Source organism: Mustela nivalis, assembly GCF_964662115.1.
Source record: "Mustela nivalis genome assembly, chromosome: 4".
NCBI lineage: Eukaryota > Metazoa > Chordata > Mammalia > Carnivora > Mustelidae > Mustela > Mustela nivalis.
Window position 1 is genome coordinate 100103960 of NC_139023.1, and position 18465 is coordinate 100122424.

The window sequence follows — 18465 nt, forward strand, 5'->3', positions numbered from 1 at the left end:
GGTTTTGAAGAGATGACTCTTGACCCCATGCCTAAGAATTCTTAGTGTTTTGATCTACACAGTATATATGAGCTGCTTTCAAGTTGGACGAAGAGTTAATTAGAACCAAAATAGTTCTTAGATTCACTTATAAGTTACTACTATAATTTTTCTATCAGAGAAGAAATTGACCTTTGTTTCTCTGATTGCTTATTGTCCAGTTAGCATTTTTTAACGAGCTGATCTAATTGAATATGAACCTTCAAAAGATACACTTGATGGGCCATCTGCTGACCCCACTCTTGTCCATTTGAGCAGCTCGTGCTGGTGGCTCTGATGGCCGCAGATGTGGACTAAGAGACAGCAGATGCTTGTAAAGATTTAAGATCTTCAACAAGTGGCCAAGAGTCATTGTACTTTGGAATTAGTCAAGATGCTGGCCACATGTAGTCAGTACATCCCACATGGGACAAGATGCTGGTGCATCCCACAGGGTCGCTTGTAGCTTGCTCGATGGCGTGCTTTTCCCCCTCCCTGCCACTTGAGCCCCTTTCTTGAAGAGCTGTGGATTATAAGAATCTGTGACCAAGTGGTTTTGAAAAGGAAAAAAAATCCATCATATTTGGTTTTCTTTTTTCAGGTGCCATGGGAGATTGGTTAACTTGTGTAATTAGATGGCTTATTAGAATTGCTTTGTAGTGAAAGCCTTGGGGTCATTTATTTAGTAGCCTTCTCTGCTTCTGGCAGATTGCTGATGACTCACAGGTAAAGTGGAGAGCTAATTTTAGACTATTCCCCACACGTCTGAATTTTCACTTGTTTTAATTATTTCTGTAAGGTGATGCCTAATTAAAGATGAACTGTGAAAAATTCGATTATGGGTAATGTGACTCTTGTGCCAGGTCCTTGCACCTGACTTCTGATAAAAAGTAAAATCCTTCTGTGACAGTACAAGTATGAGGCGGAGGAAAATAAATGTGTTTTCTGTAGCCAGGGTGGAGTGGAACCACCACCATGTGGGAACAGAAACTCCCATTTCATGTGATGAAGAAATGTTTGTGGCATGCAGGGCAGATGGAGTGTGAAATAGCGTCAGGAAAAGAGGTACCCAGGGACCTTGGTTTTAAAATGCAATTTCAGAAGGAATGCAAGCAAACTTCTGGATTCCAGACAGTTTGGCATCATGGGGAAGAGAAAGGGCTGTAATTGGTCTGGCTTTTTTCCTTTCATCAGATAGTCAGGACAGAGTCATCCCACAGCCATGCTCTCACATCTTTCTCTTTGCCTTCAAGAACCAGCACTTGGTGCATGGGACACAAGGTTTCCTTTGTTGAAATCAGACTTTAAAATTAATGTGGCCATAAAGCTCTAGGGTCCTAATTTTCCTCGGCAAAGATTATTTAGGGTGCCAATCAGTGAACCTCCGGAGCTAAATGAACTGACTTTACATTGGGTTGGAGTGAGGATGTTTAGATACAGTCCGATAGCTCTCTGGATGGCTCTACCCTCTTGGCTTTCCCTCTGGCTCTCCCCTCAGCAGTAACCTGGCTGGCTTGGAGACAAAATCAGCAGTGTTAATGGATTCTATTATGAATATCCATTCCCAAATAGCTTCTTCTTACTCTTGAAGACAAGCTTCACATCTTTATTGAAAAGGTTGAGACCATCCTGCATTAACTTGCCTTGTCTTTTTCTAACCCCCTATTGTCACTGTTTCTTATTTCCCCGATGCTCCTCCTTGTCCAAGCCCCCCTTCCTGTGTCCTTCATGCCAGACTTCCTTCTCCATCTTTCATTTCTCTCCTGGCTTTCATCCTCCTCCCTTTTCTCAATCTTGCCATTTATTTTTTTCTACCTATAGAGTTAGTGCTTGCTAAGACCTACCTTTTCCTTTAAAAAAATCTCTTTTTTCCACTCTGTCTCTCTGCCAGTTTATTACTCTCTCTTTTCTTCACCATCTACTAAAATTCCTCAGTTAAGGAAAAAATTCTGATTTGTTAGTCCAGTGGGGTTTCTTTCCTCATGGTCATTTTTCTCAGCCTCTCTTGTGGGCTTAACAACTTCAGAATTTCTCTTCTTCTGTGACCTCCATATCGTCTTGGTTTTCCTTCTACTCCTTTGACAAATGCTTTTTCTTTTACTAAGTCCCCTTTCTTTGGAGAGCTTGCCTAGTTTCTCCAACTCAGTTTTCATTTCATTTTAGTGTTGATAAATTTACAGATTGTTTCTAAGCCCAATCTTACTGAATGTTTTGAAATCTCCTCTCACAGTCTTGCTTCTTTTCTAGGCATATCTCACATACAGTCAATTTCTTTTTTTCCCTATAGGTTGTCATTTGTGTAAAAGAAAGATGTTGGCTTATTTCCTGTTTCAACTGTGGTAATCAGCCATCTGCATGGGCCCCTCTGTTCTAGAAGATCTGACTTGTCTTGCACCTTGAACAGATAAGAGCAGTGAGAGATAGCCCCTAGATTGAAACTATTTGGATCCATCTTTTAAGGAATATCTGTTAACCTTTCACTTTTATTGATCATCACTGAGAATTTATAGACATTTAAAAGAAGTTTTACCTAAGCAGATGAGAGCTGCTGAAATGTTGAGCTGAATGCGTGTGTATATCTTCCTGTCTTTTTGGTAGTTGAGAGAATAGGAAGCAGGCAGGGTGACGAGGGGAAGATGTTGTACGCCTGAATTTTAGTAGTACTTTTCTGCTTAACAGTAAGAAGTGATTTTCCTGTGACTGATGAAATGAGTCACACCATTTTGTATTGCTATCCTCCATGTATAGTATTCCAGAATAAAATTTTTAGAAATGTTTCAAAGTGGGTTGGTGCATTCACTAAAGTATGGGTATCTCCCTGGGGAGTGGGGCCAACAGCTAATCAAAGAGGAAGAACTTGATTCAGGAAAGAGTCATGTTGATCTTAGGAACTGACAGTTGAGGTCAAGCATAGGGCCAGACCGGGTGAAAGAGGTACACAGAGCCTGGTGGTCATTCCACCAGTTGCAAGGTTTAGAAGCTGCATGAGCAATGGGGTCTTTAAGCACACAGACAAAATCAGAAAAGCAGAAAGAGAAACCAGAAACCGGTTCCTGGTTTGGATCATGAGGAAGTCACAAAACTTGGTCTTTCTTGGTCTGGAGCCTACTGTCTGAGGGCTCCTAAGTAGATTAAATGAACCAGGTTAGGAAGGTGGTATGTGGGTTCCCCTGCCTAAAGTGGAAGTAAGCAAGGTCAGAAGACATCTGAAGATGATTATGGTAGGGATCATTATGAAGGTCATGTAGAAATCTCTAGTGTGAGTAATCTAGATTTAGATGAAAGGGAATGTACAAGTAGCTTGAATTCACCACAGCAATAAAAAACCCTGTATTCCCCCTTTAGTGCCAGAAGATGAAGAGTAGTGACTCATTAAGACTATATGTGGTTCTACATTGAACTAGTAGAATTTGTCTGTACATATACCTTTTCATTCTTTTATATTTTACTAAATATTTACTGAGTTCCTGATCGGAAAGTTAATAAAGTACCCGATCACTGGTTCATAAATATTTCTGTGTCTCTAGCACCATTCAGATATACTTTTTTTTTTTTTTTTTTGAGGATTTTATTTATTTATTTGACAGAGATCGCAAGTAGGCAGAGAGGCAGGCAGAGAGAGAAGGGAGGAAGCAGGCTCCCCTCCAAGCAGAGAGCCCAGTGTGGGGCTTGATTCCAGGACCCTGGGATCATGACCTGAGCCAAAGGTAGAGGCTTTAACCCACTGAGCCACCCAGGTGCCCCCAGATATACTCTTAACTGTTAATGCTGCTGTGTATGAATTAATAGCCATTATAACTACCTTGAGACCAGAATAGGAAGCGTAATACTGTAGCAGCATCTTATTTATCTGCTCCTCAGGGCAGTATGCCAAATAATTGAGGTTTCAAGTTAAGGTTAAATTTCTGAAAATTATTTAAACTCACTTTGGGTAGATATTTTTTAAAATAAACTTTTACTTATAAAATGATATTTGATATATTATTTGATGTTAATATTGTAGAAAGGCACAGAAAACATGAGCAAAATTAAAAGCATTTGTAATAATACTGTATAGAAATAACCACTATTGATATTTGGATTATATTTCTTTATAGTCTTCTTTCCACACACTCTGTATTTTAACAAAATTGCATTTGTATTACACATACAGCTTTGTGTTCTGATTATTTTACTCAGTGCTGTACCATAATTTATTTAGAACCTTCAGCCTTCAGGTCATTTACAGTATTTTACCATCCCCAAACAATGTTCAACTAGCTACCTTTATGCATAACATTTGTGTGCTTTTGGTTATTTCCTTAGTGTAGATTCCTGGCAGTGTGATTATTAGTTAAAAACACGTACTTGGCCTCCCTCCAGAAGCAAGTGGCAGTTTATGATCTATGATCCCCAGATTAACGCCACAAATAATGAAGTGGCAAGGGAGCATATAGCTCCTAACTGGGAGTAAACACAGCCTGTGATCTGGTGCCCTAAGTGATCTAGAGCTCTTGATAAGTCCTGGTCTGCTATGTAGGTTGGTTCTCCTTGTCTGAGGGAAGAGGGTGAAATTCCTAGTAGACTACGTAGTAGACTGTAGCCATAAGTGCTCAGTACTTAGGGGTTTAAGGGCCTTTGTGTGTTTTTGAATATAAGATGAAAAAATGAACATCATTTTTATGGTATCTTATCAGTGGGATAGTATCAATTACTGCTACTTAACTTGCTTTTGCTGTAAAACGATGACTGTTTTTCTCTTAATGCCCTGTTATGCATTTGACCTTTCAGATTCAGACGTCCTAAAATGTTTTCAACCTGTGGAAGTTAAATTGGATTTAATACTTTCTTGTTTTTGTAAATTTCTACTTCTAAATTAGTTGGCATGGGCTGGGGAGGAGGAGTAAGGGAGATAGGTGGGTATGGCTGTAAAGGGGCAAGCCGAGGGATGTTCATGGTTTTGGAACTGTTAATGCGTCTTGACTATGGTGGATACATGAACCTACATAGGTGATAAAATTGTATAGAATTAAATACACAGAGCCTGGGTAGAATTAGGGAAATCTGAAACAGGTTGGTAGGTTGCGTCCATACTGATAACCTGATTGTGATACTAGGCTATAGTTTTGCAAGATGCTGCCATTGGGGAAACTGGGTAAAGGGTACATGAGCTCTCACTGTATTATTTCTTATGATTGCATGTGAATATACAATGATCTTAGTAAAGATTTCAATTAAAATTTGTTTCCAAGTTCCAAAAATGGGTAATGTCTGATAGCATGGTGTTTTTTGTTCAATGGCAAATCTGAAATCAGATCAGTCATTCATTTTACAAGTACTATGTTTTTTCCAGACTTTTTTCCCATTAAACTTATCTACCATGCACAGAAGAACAAAAACTTTTTAAAGTTTCATTGTCACTAAGATTCTAAATATGGGAAATCATGTTCTTTTCTTTCTTTCTTTTTTTTCTTTCAGCCACGAAGACTATGAATTTATTTCAGGCACACGGATGCGCAAACTTGCTCGAGAAGGCCAGAAGCCTCCAGAAGGTTTCATGGCTCCCAAAGCCTGGACTGTGCTGATGGAATACTACAAATCCTTGGAGAAAGCTTAAGCTGTTGACCTAGTCACTCCACCTTTGACACTTAACTGAGTAACAAGAGGGGACCACATAATTACTGTTGGCATTTCTTTGTGGTGGTGTCTGTCTGGATACACTTCCTAAAAACAGACCACTTTCCTTAACTAGCATCAGTTTTGGTCTGCCTTATGAGTTTTGTTTTGAACTAGTGTAACACACTGCTGGTTTTAATGTATCTTTTCCACTTATTATAGTTAATATTCCTACAGTACAATTTTAAAATCTTGTCTTTTTATATTATATTTATGCTTCTGTCTTATGATTTTTTCAAGCTGTTATATTAGTTGTAACCACTAGTATACACATTGAATCTCATTTTTCATCCCTTGAAAAAAGAAAAAAATCACTAAACAATAAACTTGGCTAGACTTTGTTTTAGGAATTTTACAAAACATCTGTAGCAATTAGATTTTCTTTTTCTACATTGAAAATATAAACTGCTTTCTCCTTTCCGTCTAAAAAGCTATTGATCTCTCAGCTAGCTGTTATAATCTATTCTTATGATCTGTGTAAGCCCCGAATGAACTTTCATTATTCAATAACATTAAACTTTTTGGCTTCTTATTTATGTGATGTTTTTTGTTTTGTTTACATGAAACCTTTCCTACTTGAGAGACATTTCTGATGGAAGAGGGAAATTGCAGGCATCTTTCATTTCTGGAGTCTAATAATTAGTTCCTGCACTGTGTTTCATAGTGAATTTTTAAGTGGGAGAATAACGCATTCTCAGTCTATCCAAAAACTCCACCAGTTTCCCCAGATACCTCTCATATTCTTAAACACCTGAGGTGGTGGTACCAGTAATAGAGACCCGATAGAGGGATTTAGGGGGAATGACACTTGGTCCATTTGGGGAGGAGGCAGTGTATCAAGTTTGCTTTTGTAGAATATCCTCAAGTTGACTATTCAAGTGGAGATGCTGAGTTAGAAGCTGGATATACAATTGTGGTTGGGATGCCAGCATTTTTTTTTTTTTTTAAGTAGTTTTGAGCGCAGTGCAGAGCTTGAACTCATGATCTTCAGATCAAGACCTGGGCTAAGATCACCAGTTAGACATTTAACTGATTTGCCACGTAGGCACCTAGCCACCTAGGCATCCTGGGGATGCAGCATTTTTGATTTGTAATCATACTCTCTATGAAATAATCATGATCTGTTCTTAAAATTTAGCATTAAAAAGAGATGGCATGGGTGCCTGGGTGTCTCAGTCATTAGGCAGCTACCTTCAGCTCAGGTCATGATCCCAGGGTCCTGGGATTGAGCCCTATGTAGGGCTCCCTGCTCAGCAGGGAGCTTGTTTCTCCCTTTCCCTGTTGCTTCCCCTACTTGTGCTCTCTCTCTCACTGTCAAATAAATAAATAAAATCTAAAATAAATTAAAAAGATGGCAGAGTATACATGGAGATAGTATATTAAGGTGAATGAGAATAAAATGCCACTGGGCAGAGAAATAGAAGGAAAAATACAAAAAAAAAGTAAAAATGGATTACAGAAGGATTCAGTTAGTGAGAAAGTTGATAAATAGAATGGAGACTATGAGTAGATGCTTTCTAGTGGCTAGGTTTATTCACTAGTGGATACTGAATAGAAATATTCACTAGTGGGTGATGTATATGCATAGATATGTTTATGGGAACAATTAGAGGTGACAGTTGATGGGTTTTTGGTGCCACATTATCTAGGTCTCTTTATTTAGGGAGAACTCCTTTATGTAAGTCTACAAAGGTTGAAGGGCCCCATAGATATCCCCTCTCCAACCACAAGCAGCTAAAGTATAACATAGCACCTTGGCTAATTTAGAAACTCTACCTAAAGTGTTGAATGTATAGGGAGAGTGATGCCTAGATAATAAACACCATACGAGTCACAGTTTCATGGTGGCAGTGGTAGAGCTGAAATTCTGGGGGCTGCTAGTGTCTAGTGGAAGGGGAATCCTTGGGGATGGGGTCTCCTGTGCAGAAGTAATATCCCATCTACAAATATTCTAGTGGTATGACCTTGGATGAGTCCTCCATACTGGCCTTCTTTCATTCCTGATCATTTCCTAAGCCTCATTCTTAGGCATTCTCCATCAAATTCTATAGGATACCCAATAGCCTTCCTATAAATTCCTTTGCTACCAAAATTATCTGGAATTTCTATTATTTGCCACCAAAACCCCTGATTATAGTATAAACGTGAGGAAAATGTGTATTTCATGTAAAAATCTTGATAGTTAAAATTCAGCAGCATATTTTAAGAGTTAAAATATAGAAGAAAACATTAAAAAATATATTTGGCACTTCGGAAACTTGTCCTTTCGAAACTACAAAAATGTACTCGTAAAATCAAGATGAAAACATGAAGAGAAGTTAACAGCATTAGGGTGAAATGTGGTCTAAAGAGGAACTTTTTGTCCTATCATGTAATTGTCCTTTCTGAATCTCGTCCCCACTGGGCCCCCTGGCCTCCAGCCCACCAAAGAGGGACATGATGAAAATGTGATTCTAGGTGCCTGGGCCGTTGGGATTGGCCACACACTTGTGTGTTCCAGAGAGATGGGAAGAAAATAAAAGCACCCAGTGATGCTAGTCCACAGGTTGGTATGAGTGTCTTTACTCTACAACTCTGATACACACAGACATTTAATTTTTCCTCTTCCTGTTTCATAAAAAGTATAAACCAATTTTTAAAACATTCAACCCTTTTACCAAACTTCTCTTGCCAAGTGGTCTTGGAAATCTCAGTGCCATTTTTATCTATCCATCAGCTGGAAAAGGGAATGGAAAAAAGATTCTTTTTTTAAAGGATGGAGGAAAAGAAAGTACAATCATCTTGGCAGAAATATAATGTTTTAAATCTGTCAATTCTCTGTTCTGCTCTGGTAATCAAGACCACATATTTGAGTTTCATTTTCATCCAAGAGGAGAGCAATTATGTCTATCTCTTGGAAGTCCGCATTCAGATACTTTATCAAGAAAAATTCGGAAGTCATGCTCCCCACATATGGTCTATTTTTATTAGCACAGATGTATCCAGGGGTGAGTTGGCTCACAAAGTAAGGAAGTATTTGGCCACTGGGCCTCTTTTATGTGTGTGGTATATTTCTTAGAAATATACAAACCGCTTTGGTTATGTTTCGGCTGGATTCCATTCCCTGCTCCACACATTCTTGTCTTGAATATAATTATATTTAAATTGCACAAAGAACATTCTGCCCACTTAGCTCCCAGTCAGTCTTCTTTGGACTGAAGTAAAAGCCTCCCTAAAGATACATACCTGAAGGCTGATTAAGCAGGGTGTGTGAAGATCCAAGCCTCCTCCTTGTCCTGACTTCCTGCTTCCCTGGATTCCCAGGGAACTTAGGGCCTAGATTTGAGGGAGCAAAATAGGAAACATGAAAAATTTCATCAGGGATCTTCATCTCTCAGATATGCACCAACACTGCAGCATCTAAAATGATCTGCCTTTGTCAAGAAAAGGAAGACATCTCCCCGAAAGGAGCTAGAACATGGGCTCCCTCTTTGCATTTCTCACAACAGCTCTGGCTTATCCTCTTTGAAAAGTGTTCTCCAAGAGCACAACCACTCCAGTTGCCCAAAAGGACGTAGGTATCTCTAAAAGTAAACACACTGGGGCCTTGCTGCCCAACCATCTCCCCCAAGGAAAACCAACTGAATTCGGGTAATTAAAAAAAAAAAAGAAGTAGTTATGTCTGATACCTGGTTTCACGGCCCGGGTTCCCAAAACTTGTCCTAAAAGACTTTCAGCCTCAGAGTTGAATAGTGCTATTTTGTGTGATATTTATGTACTACATCAACGCAGATGGAGGGAGTTAACTGATCATACGTTGTGAGCTAATTCCAATGGGCTACTCAAATGCATCCATTAAAGAACTTGGAGAGAGAAAAAGTTAAAAGCTTAGATATCTAGATGTTTTGGCTGAAGCCAAAGAATAAGCTTAAAGGAGAGCACAGTTTTGTGATTAAGAGTTCAGGCTTGGGAATAAAGTTTGACCAATTCCTTGTTGGTTTTGTGACCTGCAGCTTCATAGGCCTCAATTTTCTTACCTATGGAGTGATGGTTATAGTCAGGAATTATATGAGAATGTGTGAAAAGCACTGCTCCATTATTATTATTATTATTATTATATGTAAAGATGTAGTCTTTTGGCCAAGAAACTGATACCAGTATCTGAGAGGAGACCTTGTAATCTTTGCTTCATAATACCATTCTCTAGCCTACTGAACAAAGTGACTACACATTAATGTCACAGAGAAATCTAAGCCAGTCAGAACAGTGTTCCTGGTTCAGCCATACTTTTTTCTCTTTCTCCTTGTGTCCAATTTCTCCTGTGTTTTCTAGATTAAGAAAACAAGTACATTTTTGCAAAGAGAAAAAAGAAAAATACACACATTTGTCTAAAACAAGCATCAACTAATTCAAATGCAAAAGAAAATCATTGAAAAAATAGCACTTTGGGAAACCATCAAAAGATGTCTTAATGAGTGGGAGATGCCTGGTGTCTCAGTCGGGTAAGCATGGGCCTTCAGCTTAGGTCGTGATCTCAGGGTCCTGGGATCGAGCCCCCATTAGGCTCCCTGCTCAGTCAGGAGCCTGCTTCTCCCTCTCTGCCTGCTGCTCTTCCAGCTTGTACTCTGTCTCTCTCTGACAAATAAATAAATAAAATCTTGAAAAAAAAATGTAATGAGTGGAAGTCGGGATTAGAAAGGAGTTTATTCTCAACATTAAGTTTAATGAGGAAGGTCTGCTTTAATTAAATTATTTAATTAATATAACTTAATTAATATAACTTAGTTATATTTAATATAATTAATTATAATTAATATAACTTAAAGTTATATTAAAGCTGCATTTATAAGCATTACACTTTTCATGTAAAAGCTGAGTTCAGCTTGTTTAACACCTCAGATCAAACACAAAATCTTAAATATATTTGACTTATAGAATTGCCATACAAATGGTGCATCATGGATTAGCTAATTATTTTCATCTTCTAGGGATATAATGTATTAGGAATATGAAGTACAAAATTGTATACTGTTTGCCAGAGTTATGCACGTAGGGATTCTTTTCCAGTTCATATAGTCAAAAGATCTCAAGGGGCACTTGGGTGGCTCAGTTAGTTAAGCAGCTGCCTTCGGCTTAGGTCATGATCTCAGTCGGGGTCCTGGGATCAAGCCCCCAGTCCAGGCTCTGCTCTTCTCAGTGGGCAGTCTGCTTCTCCCTGTCACTCTCCCCTCTGTGCTTTCTCTCTCTCTTTCAAATAAATAAATAAAATCTTTACAAAACAAATCTCATAGCTAAGAGTAAGATGATGGGTAAAGAATATAGCATAAAATTTAAATTTATCTTAACAAACATCATTGAAATCTTAACAGCAAATGTTTCCTGAGTGCTTACTATTTTATTTGCCAGACACTGTGCTAAGTGCTTCACATGTATTATTTTGTTTAGGGCTTGTAACAATAAGTGGCATAGCGAAGAATATTAAGAAAGGAGAAGGGGAAAACCAAAGTTTAAAAAATGAGAATTGAAATGAAAATAGAGTATAACATCATTTTGCTAGAAGAGAGATGAGAAAATAATAAAGAGGTTGGGTGTAGGATAAATGGTCTAAAACAAAAATCTCTGTGTTAATAATAATTGAGTACAAATGAAACTGTTGGAGGAGGTGGTAGGAAGACTGTGACTTCCTCACCCAGGAACTGACGCCGGGCACCTGGAGGCTCCTCACCTCTCCCCTCTGCTTTGAAAGGTACCTTTTGTGGCTCACCTTTCCCAGAGTGGGAGCCGGTTTCAAGGATACAGACTTGAGAGAGCCGGTGTTTAGGGGACTATCTGGACAGTGTATATGAGTGAATTCTGTTTAGGCCTCTGTATAATCTTTTAAGATTTCGGTGGGCTGAAGCGAGAGCTACTCACCTTCAGGCTGCGAAGTCAAGCCTCCGAGGTAAGTTCCCTGGCTCAGTAGACTTGCCGCTGCCCCTCTGGAGCAGGTTGCTTCTTTATTCCGTCTCTCCTTGCCCTCCCTTTATGGGGTCTGGGTTCCGAGTTCTCTGGAAGTTCCCATGTGCCTGAATCCAAATGTCCCGATGATGATAGCCACACCACCTGTAAAGTACTTAGCAACAAATTAAGAAGAAAAGAATCGGGTCTAGTTGAATAAAACTGTAAAATGTTATGAAAAGATAAAAAGCAAGATATAAAAAACTGAAGCAGTTTGCTGAAAAGACTGAATACCACAGGAATGTCAGTCTTCCCAAGATTAATAAATGTTCAAGGCAATTAAAAACCTCAATGAATTTTTGAGTTTCAGATGAAATAATTTTATTAGTTCATTTGGAATAATAAATACCAAAAATAACAAGAAAATTAAAGTGAGGGGAGACTTAACTCATCAACAGACCCAAAGATTTATGAAAGATAGCAAGTGGTTATTTTAAGCCACAGAGCTTTGGGGTGCTTTGTTATACAGCAATCACTAATTAATATGGGTATTACAGCTCATATAGGCTGATTCAATTGTACTCCCCCATGGAACATGGCGGGGGAAATTGGGGTTGTGATTGAGGGTAAAGAGAAATAAAGGGGTGTTAGAGAGGAGAAGGGAGTTGGGGTAAATTGGAAGGGGAGGTGAATCATGAGAGACTATGGACTCTGAAAAACAATCTGAGGGCTTTGAAGTGGCGGGAGGATGGGGGTTGGGGTACCAGGTGGTGGGTTTTATAGAGGGCACGAATTGCATGGAGCACTGGGTGTGGTGAAAAAATAATGAATACTGTTTTTCTGAAAATAAATAAATTAATTTAATTTAAAATAAATAAATAAATAAAATTTTAAAATTTGAAGTAGGGACTAGAAGCTTATGATTAGAAGGATAAACTATAGAATCAGCTAGAATAGTGGTGACAAGGTAGAAAGTAGAATTAGGGGACAAAGTATATTGAAAAAAGAAAACAATGTTGAGTTCCTGAGCTACAAAATGGGTGATGTGCTCGATAAAATACAAAAAAGATAAACTGAGTTCCCCGGATCAGGGGCTGGGAGTGAGATGGGTTGTTTATGACAACCCTTGTCCAAATAATTCAACTGTCAGATATTCAGTCAGACGCAATTCAGGGCTGGGTGGACTGAACTGTTCACTGAACAGACCTGATTTTTTAGTGTCATGTCGACTCAGCGACATTTCTTCTGGTCATAGCAACTAAAAATTTGCGAATACAAATATAAAGTAGATAAAATGCAGAGAATAAAAATAAATACAAATTAGAAAAGCAATAATTCCAATAGTAGTTTGCTTCTGCACTTAGAGTGACTATCCAGGCAATTATAGATTCACAAAGGATTGGGGCCAGAGTGTCAGATTTATTGGCAGAAACACCAAGTGTGTCATGCTGACCGGTCACCATGCGTGGGGTCAGTGTACCTGAGCTGAGTATCCTATGAGATCATTCACCTTTGCATTTCCTGACTTGCATGTTTTAATTCATAGCCTGCGCATTGTATTAACATTTTTCTTTGCATTTAGTTTCCTTTTAAAAAATGAGAACAAAAGAAAAATGTTAATGCCGCATTCTCTCAAGGCAATCACCATATACTGAATAATAGCTGTGCTGGGACTCTTAAGTTCCTTATATTTTTAAATCTTCAGAACAATAGGGAAAGGATTTGGTTCCTCTTGTTCATATCTCTAATGGATTAAAAGTACTGTGCTTAAGGTTTTCATAAAGTTTTCTGTTCCTGCCAGAAATAAAAGAGAATGAAGAACCTCAATAAAGAAAAGATAATACAGCTTAGAGATGAACTTGTAAATTCAGTTTTGAGTGATTAAAATTACATTAAATGGAAACTTTCAAAGGCAATCTTTTGGAAAGGGGGTCTAGAGTAAGGGCTTATCACGGTGATAACTCTGAAAGACAGCAGAGGTGATATGGTGAAAGTAAGGAGCTCTGTTTATAGGGGAGTTTGGGGTATGATGTTAAATGGAATTTCAAAAAATGTTTAAGTACTTGTTCCAGAACTTTCCATATAATAGGTATTCAGCATATGTTTGCTTTCTTCTCTTTCGAGGTGGAACTAGGAGTTGTCCGGCCTTTATTCCACCTTCTTTACAGTTGGGGTCCTGATTGTGTTGAGGGTGGCAATGGGCCAAGCCCCAGGGGATGGGTCATGAAGCACTTGGACTGATCATGACAGTCTTGTGGTCAGGTCTCCCAGCCTCCCCTGCAGCATTCACCAGCCATGAGGACCAATTTGGGCCAAGAAGACCTAAGAGGAGTTCTTTTGGGCCGGGGGCTTTGCTTTCCTCATGAGAGAGAAAGGACACAGCTAACCACACAAAATTTCCTTTCTTTCTGACCAGTAGGCAGACAGGAATGTTTCCTCAAGAAGCTCTATAACAAGAAGGGATGGATGGCATTTAGCAATTTCTGTTCAGTTGTCTCAAGTCTAAAGAAATGTTTTTCAGCCTGGAGCCTTGACCCATCTGTATTAAAGTCACTTGGGTTGGTATCTCTGGGTTGAAGCCCAGAGATTTTAAATATGTATTTTAAATATGTGCTTTGTGTCCTTCTTATGTACCCTCCGGTCTGATATCTCGTGCCATAAAAGTTGAGGTGGAAAGTTCTTTTGAATTGAATTTTTTTGAATTGAAAAGGTTAAATGTTTTGATTTGGATATGCATTCCAATGAAAGACTTTAATAAGCTTTGAAATTGATTATAAGCCCCGGAAGTGTGGTTTATGGAGAAGTTATTGTTTAGCCTCACTGAATAAAGCCCTGATCCTTTGGACATTTTTGAGAAATATTTAAGTTGAAAGTAACTGCTGTATTTTCCACTATAGGTAGAGGTGAAGCAAGAACGATCCTCTCCTGAACCAGGGCTTTGATACGTTTCTCTCCTTTGCTAAAATGTTCAAACATATTTGCTTTCCCATAAATAATTCTCAGGGATTCCTGAAATACTAAGGCCCATGTAATCTTTTTAAGGAACAGAACAAGACCACTACTAACAATAAGAATGGTTTGTTAAGCCTTTTTTTTTTTTTTTTCTTTTGGCTCCTACATTGCCTCTTCAGGTGTTTGTAGTTTGCTTGGTGCAAGACTCCGTCTGGGGAATTGACAAGACGCTCCAGGTGGCCCTTTCTGTCTTAGTTGAAAGCTTCGTAATCAATTAAATGAGATTAAAAATTAAATGAGATTAACAGGCATTATGAGGTATCTCTAGACATCTCCAGACGCCCCCAAAGTTGGTCCTGCCATAGAGGACCCTGCGACGCTAGGGAAACAGGCCATGTGGCCCCACACAGTGTCATGTTTCCGTTGCCCCTTCAGCTGAGGTGTCAGGGACACAACATCGGCATTTTTCTCCTTAGACCCAGGTCATTCTCCCATTCTCTCAGTATTTCTAGCTCTCCTTCTCCATGGCAGTTCTACTACAATGGAAATGTTATAAAATAAGAGAAGAAGGAATACTTAAAGTCTCAAAAAATGCTCACACCAGAGGCAGGTAGGCCTCATTTTGTCTTTTGGGTTTCTTGTCGTTGCTGTTGTGTTGAGTTTTACTCAGGCTCTGGGAAAATGCAGGGCAACTTTGTCACATTCATGGAGTCTGGGCATCTCTTGACCACGAGAGACAGCTCACTGCCTCTTCGGCTGCCAGGAATCATTTGTGGAAGATTCCCACCTGCCAATCCTGAAGTAAGACCTGGGATATGATTATGGAGAATCTTTTTTCCAAGCAAGAGACTTTTGATGATAAACAAGGCTTCTGGTTTGGGGAACTTGCTTAAAAAATGAAATCGAGGGGTGCCTGGGTGGCTCAGTGGATTAAGCCGCTGCCTTTGGCTCAGGTCATGATCTCAGTGTCCTGGGATCGAGCCCCATATCGGGCTCTTTGCTCAGCGGGGAGCCTGCTTCTCTCTCTCTCTCTCTCTCTGCCTGCCTCTCTGCCTACTTGTGATCTCTCTCTCTGTCAGATAAATAAATAAAATCTTTAAAAAAAAATGAAATCGATTTAAAAGTGTTAGAGAAAATCTTGTCACAAAAAGTCGTTGGTTACACACTAGTGAAAAAAAAAACCCAAAATACTGGAAGACGATCAGCTACACCGGATTTATTGTTAATACATATTAAAACACCCTAAAGATCTTGTTTTACTCTGGCTAGAATGCAGTGAGATTAGATATAAGATTTCAGGGTATGGGCTCATTTTGCTGGACTCCAACTGTCTAACTTGGGCTACCTGAATGTTCTGGAGAGTATCACCTTCGCCTGCCTCTGGCAGTTGGGGAATTGCTGAGGTTTTAAAAATTTTTTAAAGACTTTATTTATTTATTTGACAGAGAGAGACACATAGCAAGAGAGGGAACACAAACAGAAGGAGTGGGAGAGGGAGAAGCAGGCTTCCCATGGAGCATGCAGCCTGGTGCAGGGCTTGATCCCAGAACCCTGGGATCATGACCTGAGCTGAAGGCAGACACTTAACCTACTGAGCCACCCAGGCGTCCCTGCTGACATTCGAAATGAGAGGCATTTAATATAAGCAGAGGGGCGAAGTCTACCGCAGTAAGAAGGAAACATTTACATTGGACCCAATAGGAGCAGCCACTATAGGTTTTTACCCACGAGTGTAAAAGGAGGCAAACAGGGTTTGGTAAATAACTCTGGCCATGAGGAGCTGAGCAGAGAGAAGAACCGAAGAGCTAGGGACAGAAGGACCTGGTGAAGGGCTGTGCTTTTTTCCAAAGCGGGCTTGGGGGTCCCGGCTTAGGTGTAGAGAGCAGTAATGGAAAAGGGAGGATGCCTTTACCATCGACCTAAACGACTGCCTGGGCCTTGCAGATGTGACCTGTTTTTGGTGGCCTCGAATGCTTTACCTTGTTCTCACAGGTGAGCTTTGAACAATTGAAGTCCAATAAGACCAAGTCTGTTCCTTTTGCTGCGGCTCCAAATACTGGATGCGTCTGTTTTTAGAGTTGGTGCCTCAGCAAAACCTCTGGGCGGGGTCCCCTCTTTTTCCTCTTCCTCTTCCCTGGGGGTCCTGCCTCTAGTTGGTCTACTAACACTGCCACGTTCTAGGATACTCCCACCAGATTCTATGAACACCTGAGCAGCAGCCTTACCGTTGAGTTTCTAGGAGAGCTGCAGGTGTCCTTTCTTTCCATCCTTCCTTCCTCCCCCGTCCTTCCCTCTTTCCCTCCCTCCCTTCCTTTTTAAAAGATTATATTTATTTATTTACTTGAGAGAGAGAAAAAGAGACCACAAGAGGGGCTGAGGGGCAGAGCAGAAGCATACTCCCCGCAGAGCAGGGAGCCCAATGTGGGGTTTAATCCCAGGATCCCAGGATCATGACCTGAGCTGACGGCAAACAGTTAACTAACTGAACCAGCCAAGTGCCCCAGCAGGTGTCTTTTCTTGATTGGAATTTCCGGGTGTATGAGGATGAGCCCTGAGGAAATAACACTAACAGGCGGCATTTGCTGTGGGTTACAATGTGCCCATTGTACAATGGGCATTGTACAATGTGTACATTAATTCTTCTAAACTTCACAGCTTGGTGGTATGAGTTAACACCATTGTCCCTGTTTCACAGATGCAAAAACTGACATTTGGGTTAAGTCTTAAGGTCACATGCCAATAGGTGTGGGCTTTGGAGCAAGAACCGGAGTGTGGTTGATTCTAGAGCCTAGTTTTGTGTGAAACATGGTTTCTATTGAGGGGTTAGGAGGTGTCCAGAAGCCCTTTGAGAGGTGTAGGTACTTAAAGATAACAATATAAGATTGAGATAAGAATAATAAATAGTTGAACATCTACGGTGCACCAGGTTCTGTGTTGAGTGCTTTTCTCGTTGCATTCTTTTTTTTTTTCTTAAAGATTTTACTTATTTATTTGATAGGCAGAGATTACAAGTATTCAGAGAGGGAGGCAGAGAGAGAGAGGAGGAAGCAGGCTCCCCATTGAGCAGAGAGCCCAATGCAGGGCTTGATCCCAGGACCCTGAGACCATGACCTGAGCCGAAGGCAGAGGCTTTAACCCACTAAGCCACCTGGGTGCCCCTAGTTGCATTCTTGAAACAAACTGAAGTGCTAAATAAAATTCTCATTTTGTAAGTAGGAAAACTGAAGCTTAGAGAGATTAGGGAAATTATTCAAGATCAGGGAGCTAGTAAAATGCTAGGTCAGTTCTAGATTCGAACTCAGGAATTTTGCAAAGATGGCACACATTTGGGGCTATGAGAGAACGCTAGTTGATAGGTGTTTTCTGATTCTTATAGGATGAGGCTATTCCTTAATCTAGACTCCCAAATTTTTCTGAAGCCCTCCTGATCAGAGTTGCTTCTGATGCTTGATAAAAAGTGTGCATCCCTAGACCCACTGAAGCAGAATCTCTAAGGAAGGAGTAGAGAGATTAGTGTTTCTGAGAAGCTTGCAGAGTTCCAGGAGCAAAAGCAGCAGCATTCCATGTCTATGGGTCTAGACCGAAAACTTGCATGCTGGGGCTCCTGCCATGGTCTGTTGGCCGAAACAAGTCACAGGGCTGCCCAGATTCAAGCGGTGGGGAAATACAGTTGATCCTTGAACAATATGGTTTTAGACTGTGCAGGACTTTTGTTTTGTTTTGTTTTTGACAAATACAATACAGTACTATCAATGTATTTTCTCTTCCTTATGATTTTTAAATTTATTTTTATTTTTTTCTTATGATTTTTTAAAATAACGTTATTTTTTTCTCTAGTTTACTTTGTTGTAACAATACATTATATAATATATAGAACATAAAAATATGTTTTTTTAAAGGTTTATATCTTTTGAGAAAGAGAGA

General features: G+C 39.7%; 1 protein-coding gene and 1 long non-coding RNA gene across 7 annotated transcripts in view; one reads left to right on the forward strand and one right to left on the reverse strand.

Annotated features, from left to right (window-relative positions):
- The window catches only part of PAPSS1 (3'-phosphoadenosine 5'-phosphosulfate synthase 1), a 99864-nt gene extending 93659 nt beyond the window's left edge, over positions 1-6205 (forward strand). The window contains exon 12 of the mRNA XM_082728569.1: positions 5476-6205. Coding sequence (XP_082584695.1) covers positions 5476-5614 — 139 coding nt within the window. The 3' untranslated portion in view covers positions 5615-6205. The remainder of the gene's footprint in view (positions 1-5475) is intronic.
- Positions 1-11651, reverse strand: part of LOC309863602 — a 52696-nt gene extending 41045 nt beyond the window's left edge. For all 6 annotated transcript variants that reach the window (XR_014311136.1, XR_014311137.1, XR_014311138.1 and 3 more), the window contains exon 1: positions 11566-11651. This is a non-coding gene — a long non-coding RNA (uncharacterized lncRNA). The remainder of the gene's footprint in view (positions 1-11565) is intronic.
- Between the last annotated feature and the right edge of the window lie 6814 nt (positions 11652-18465).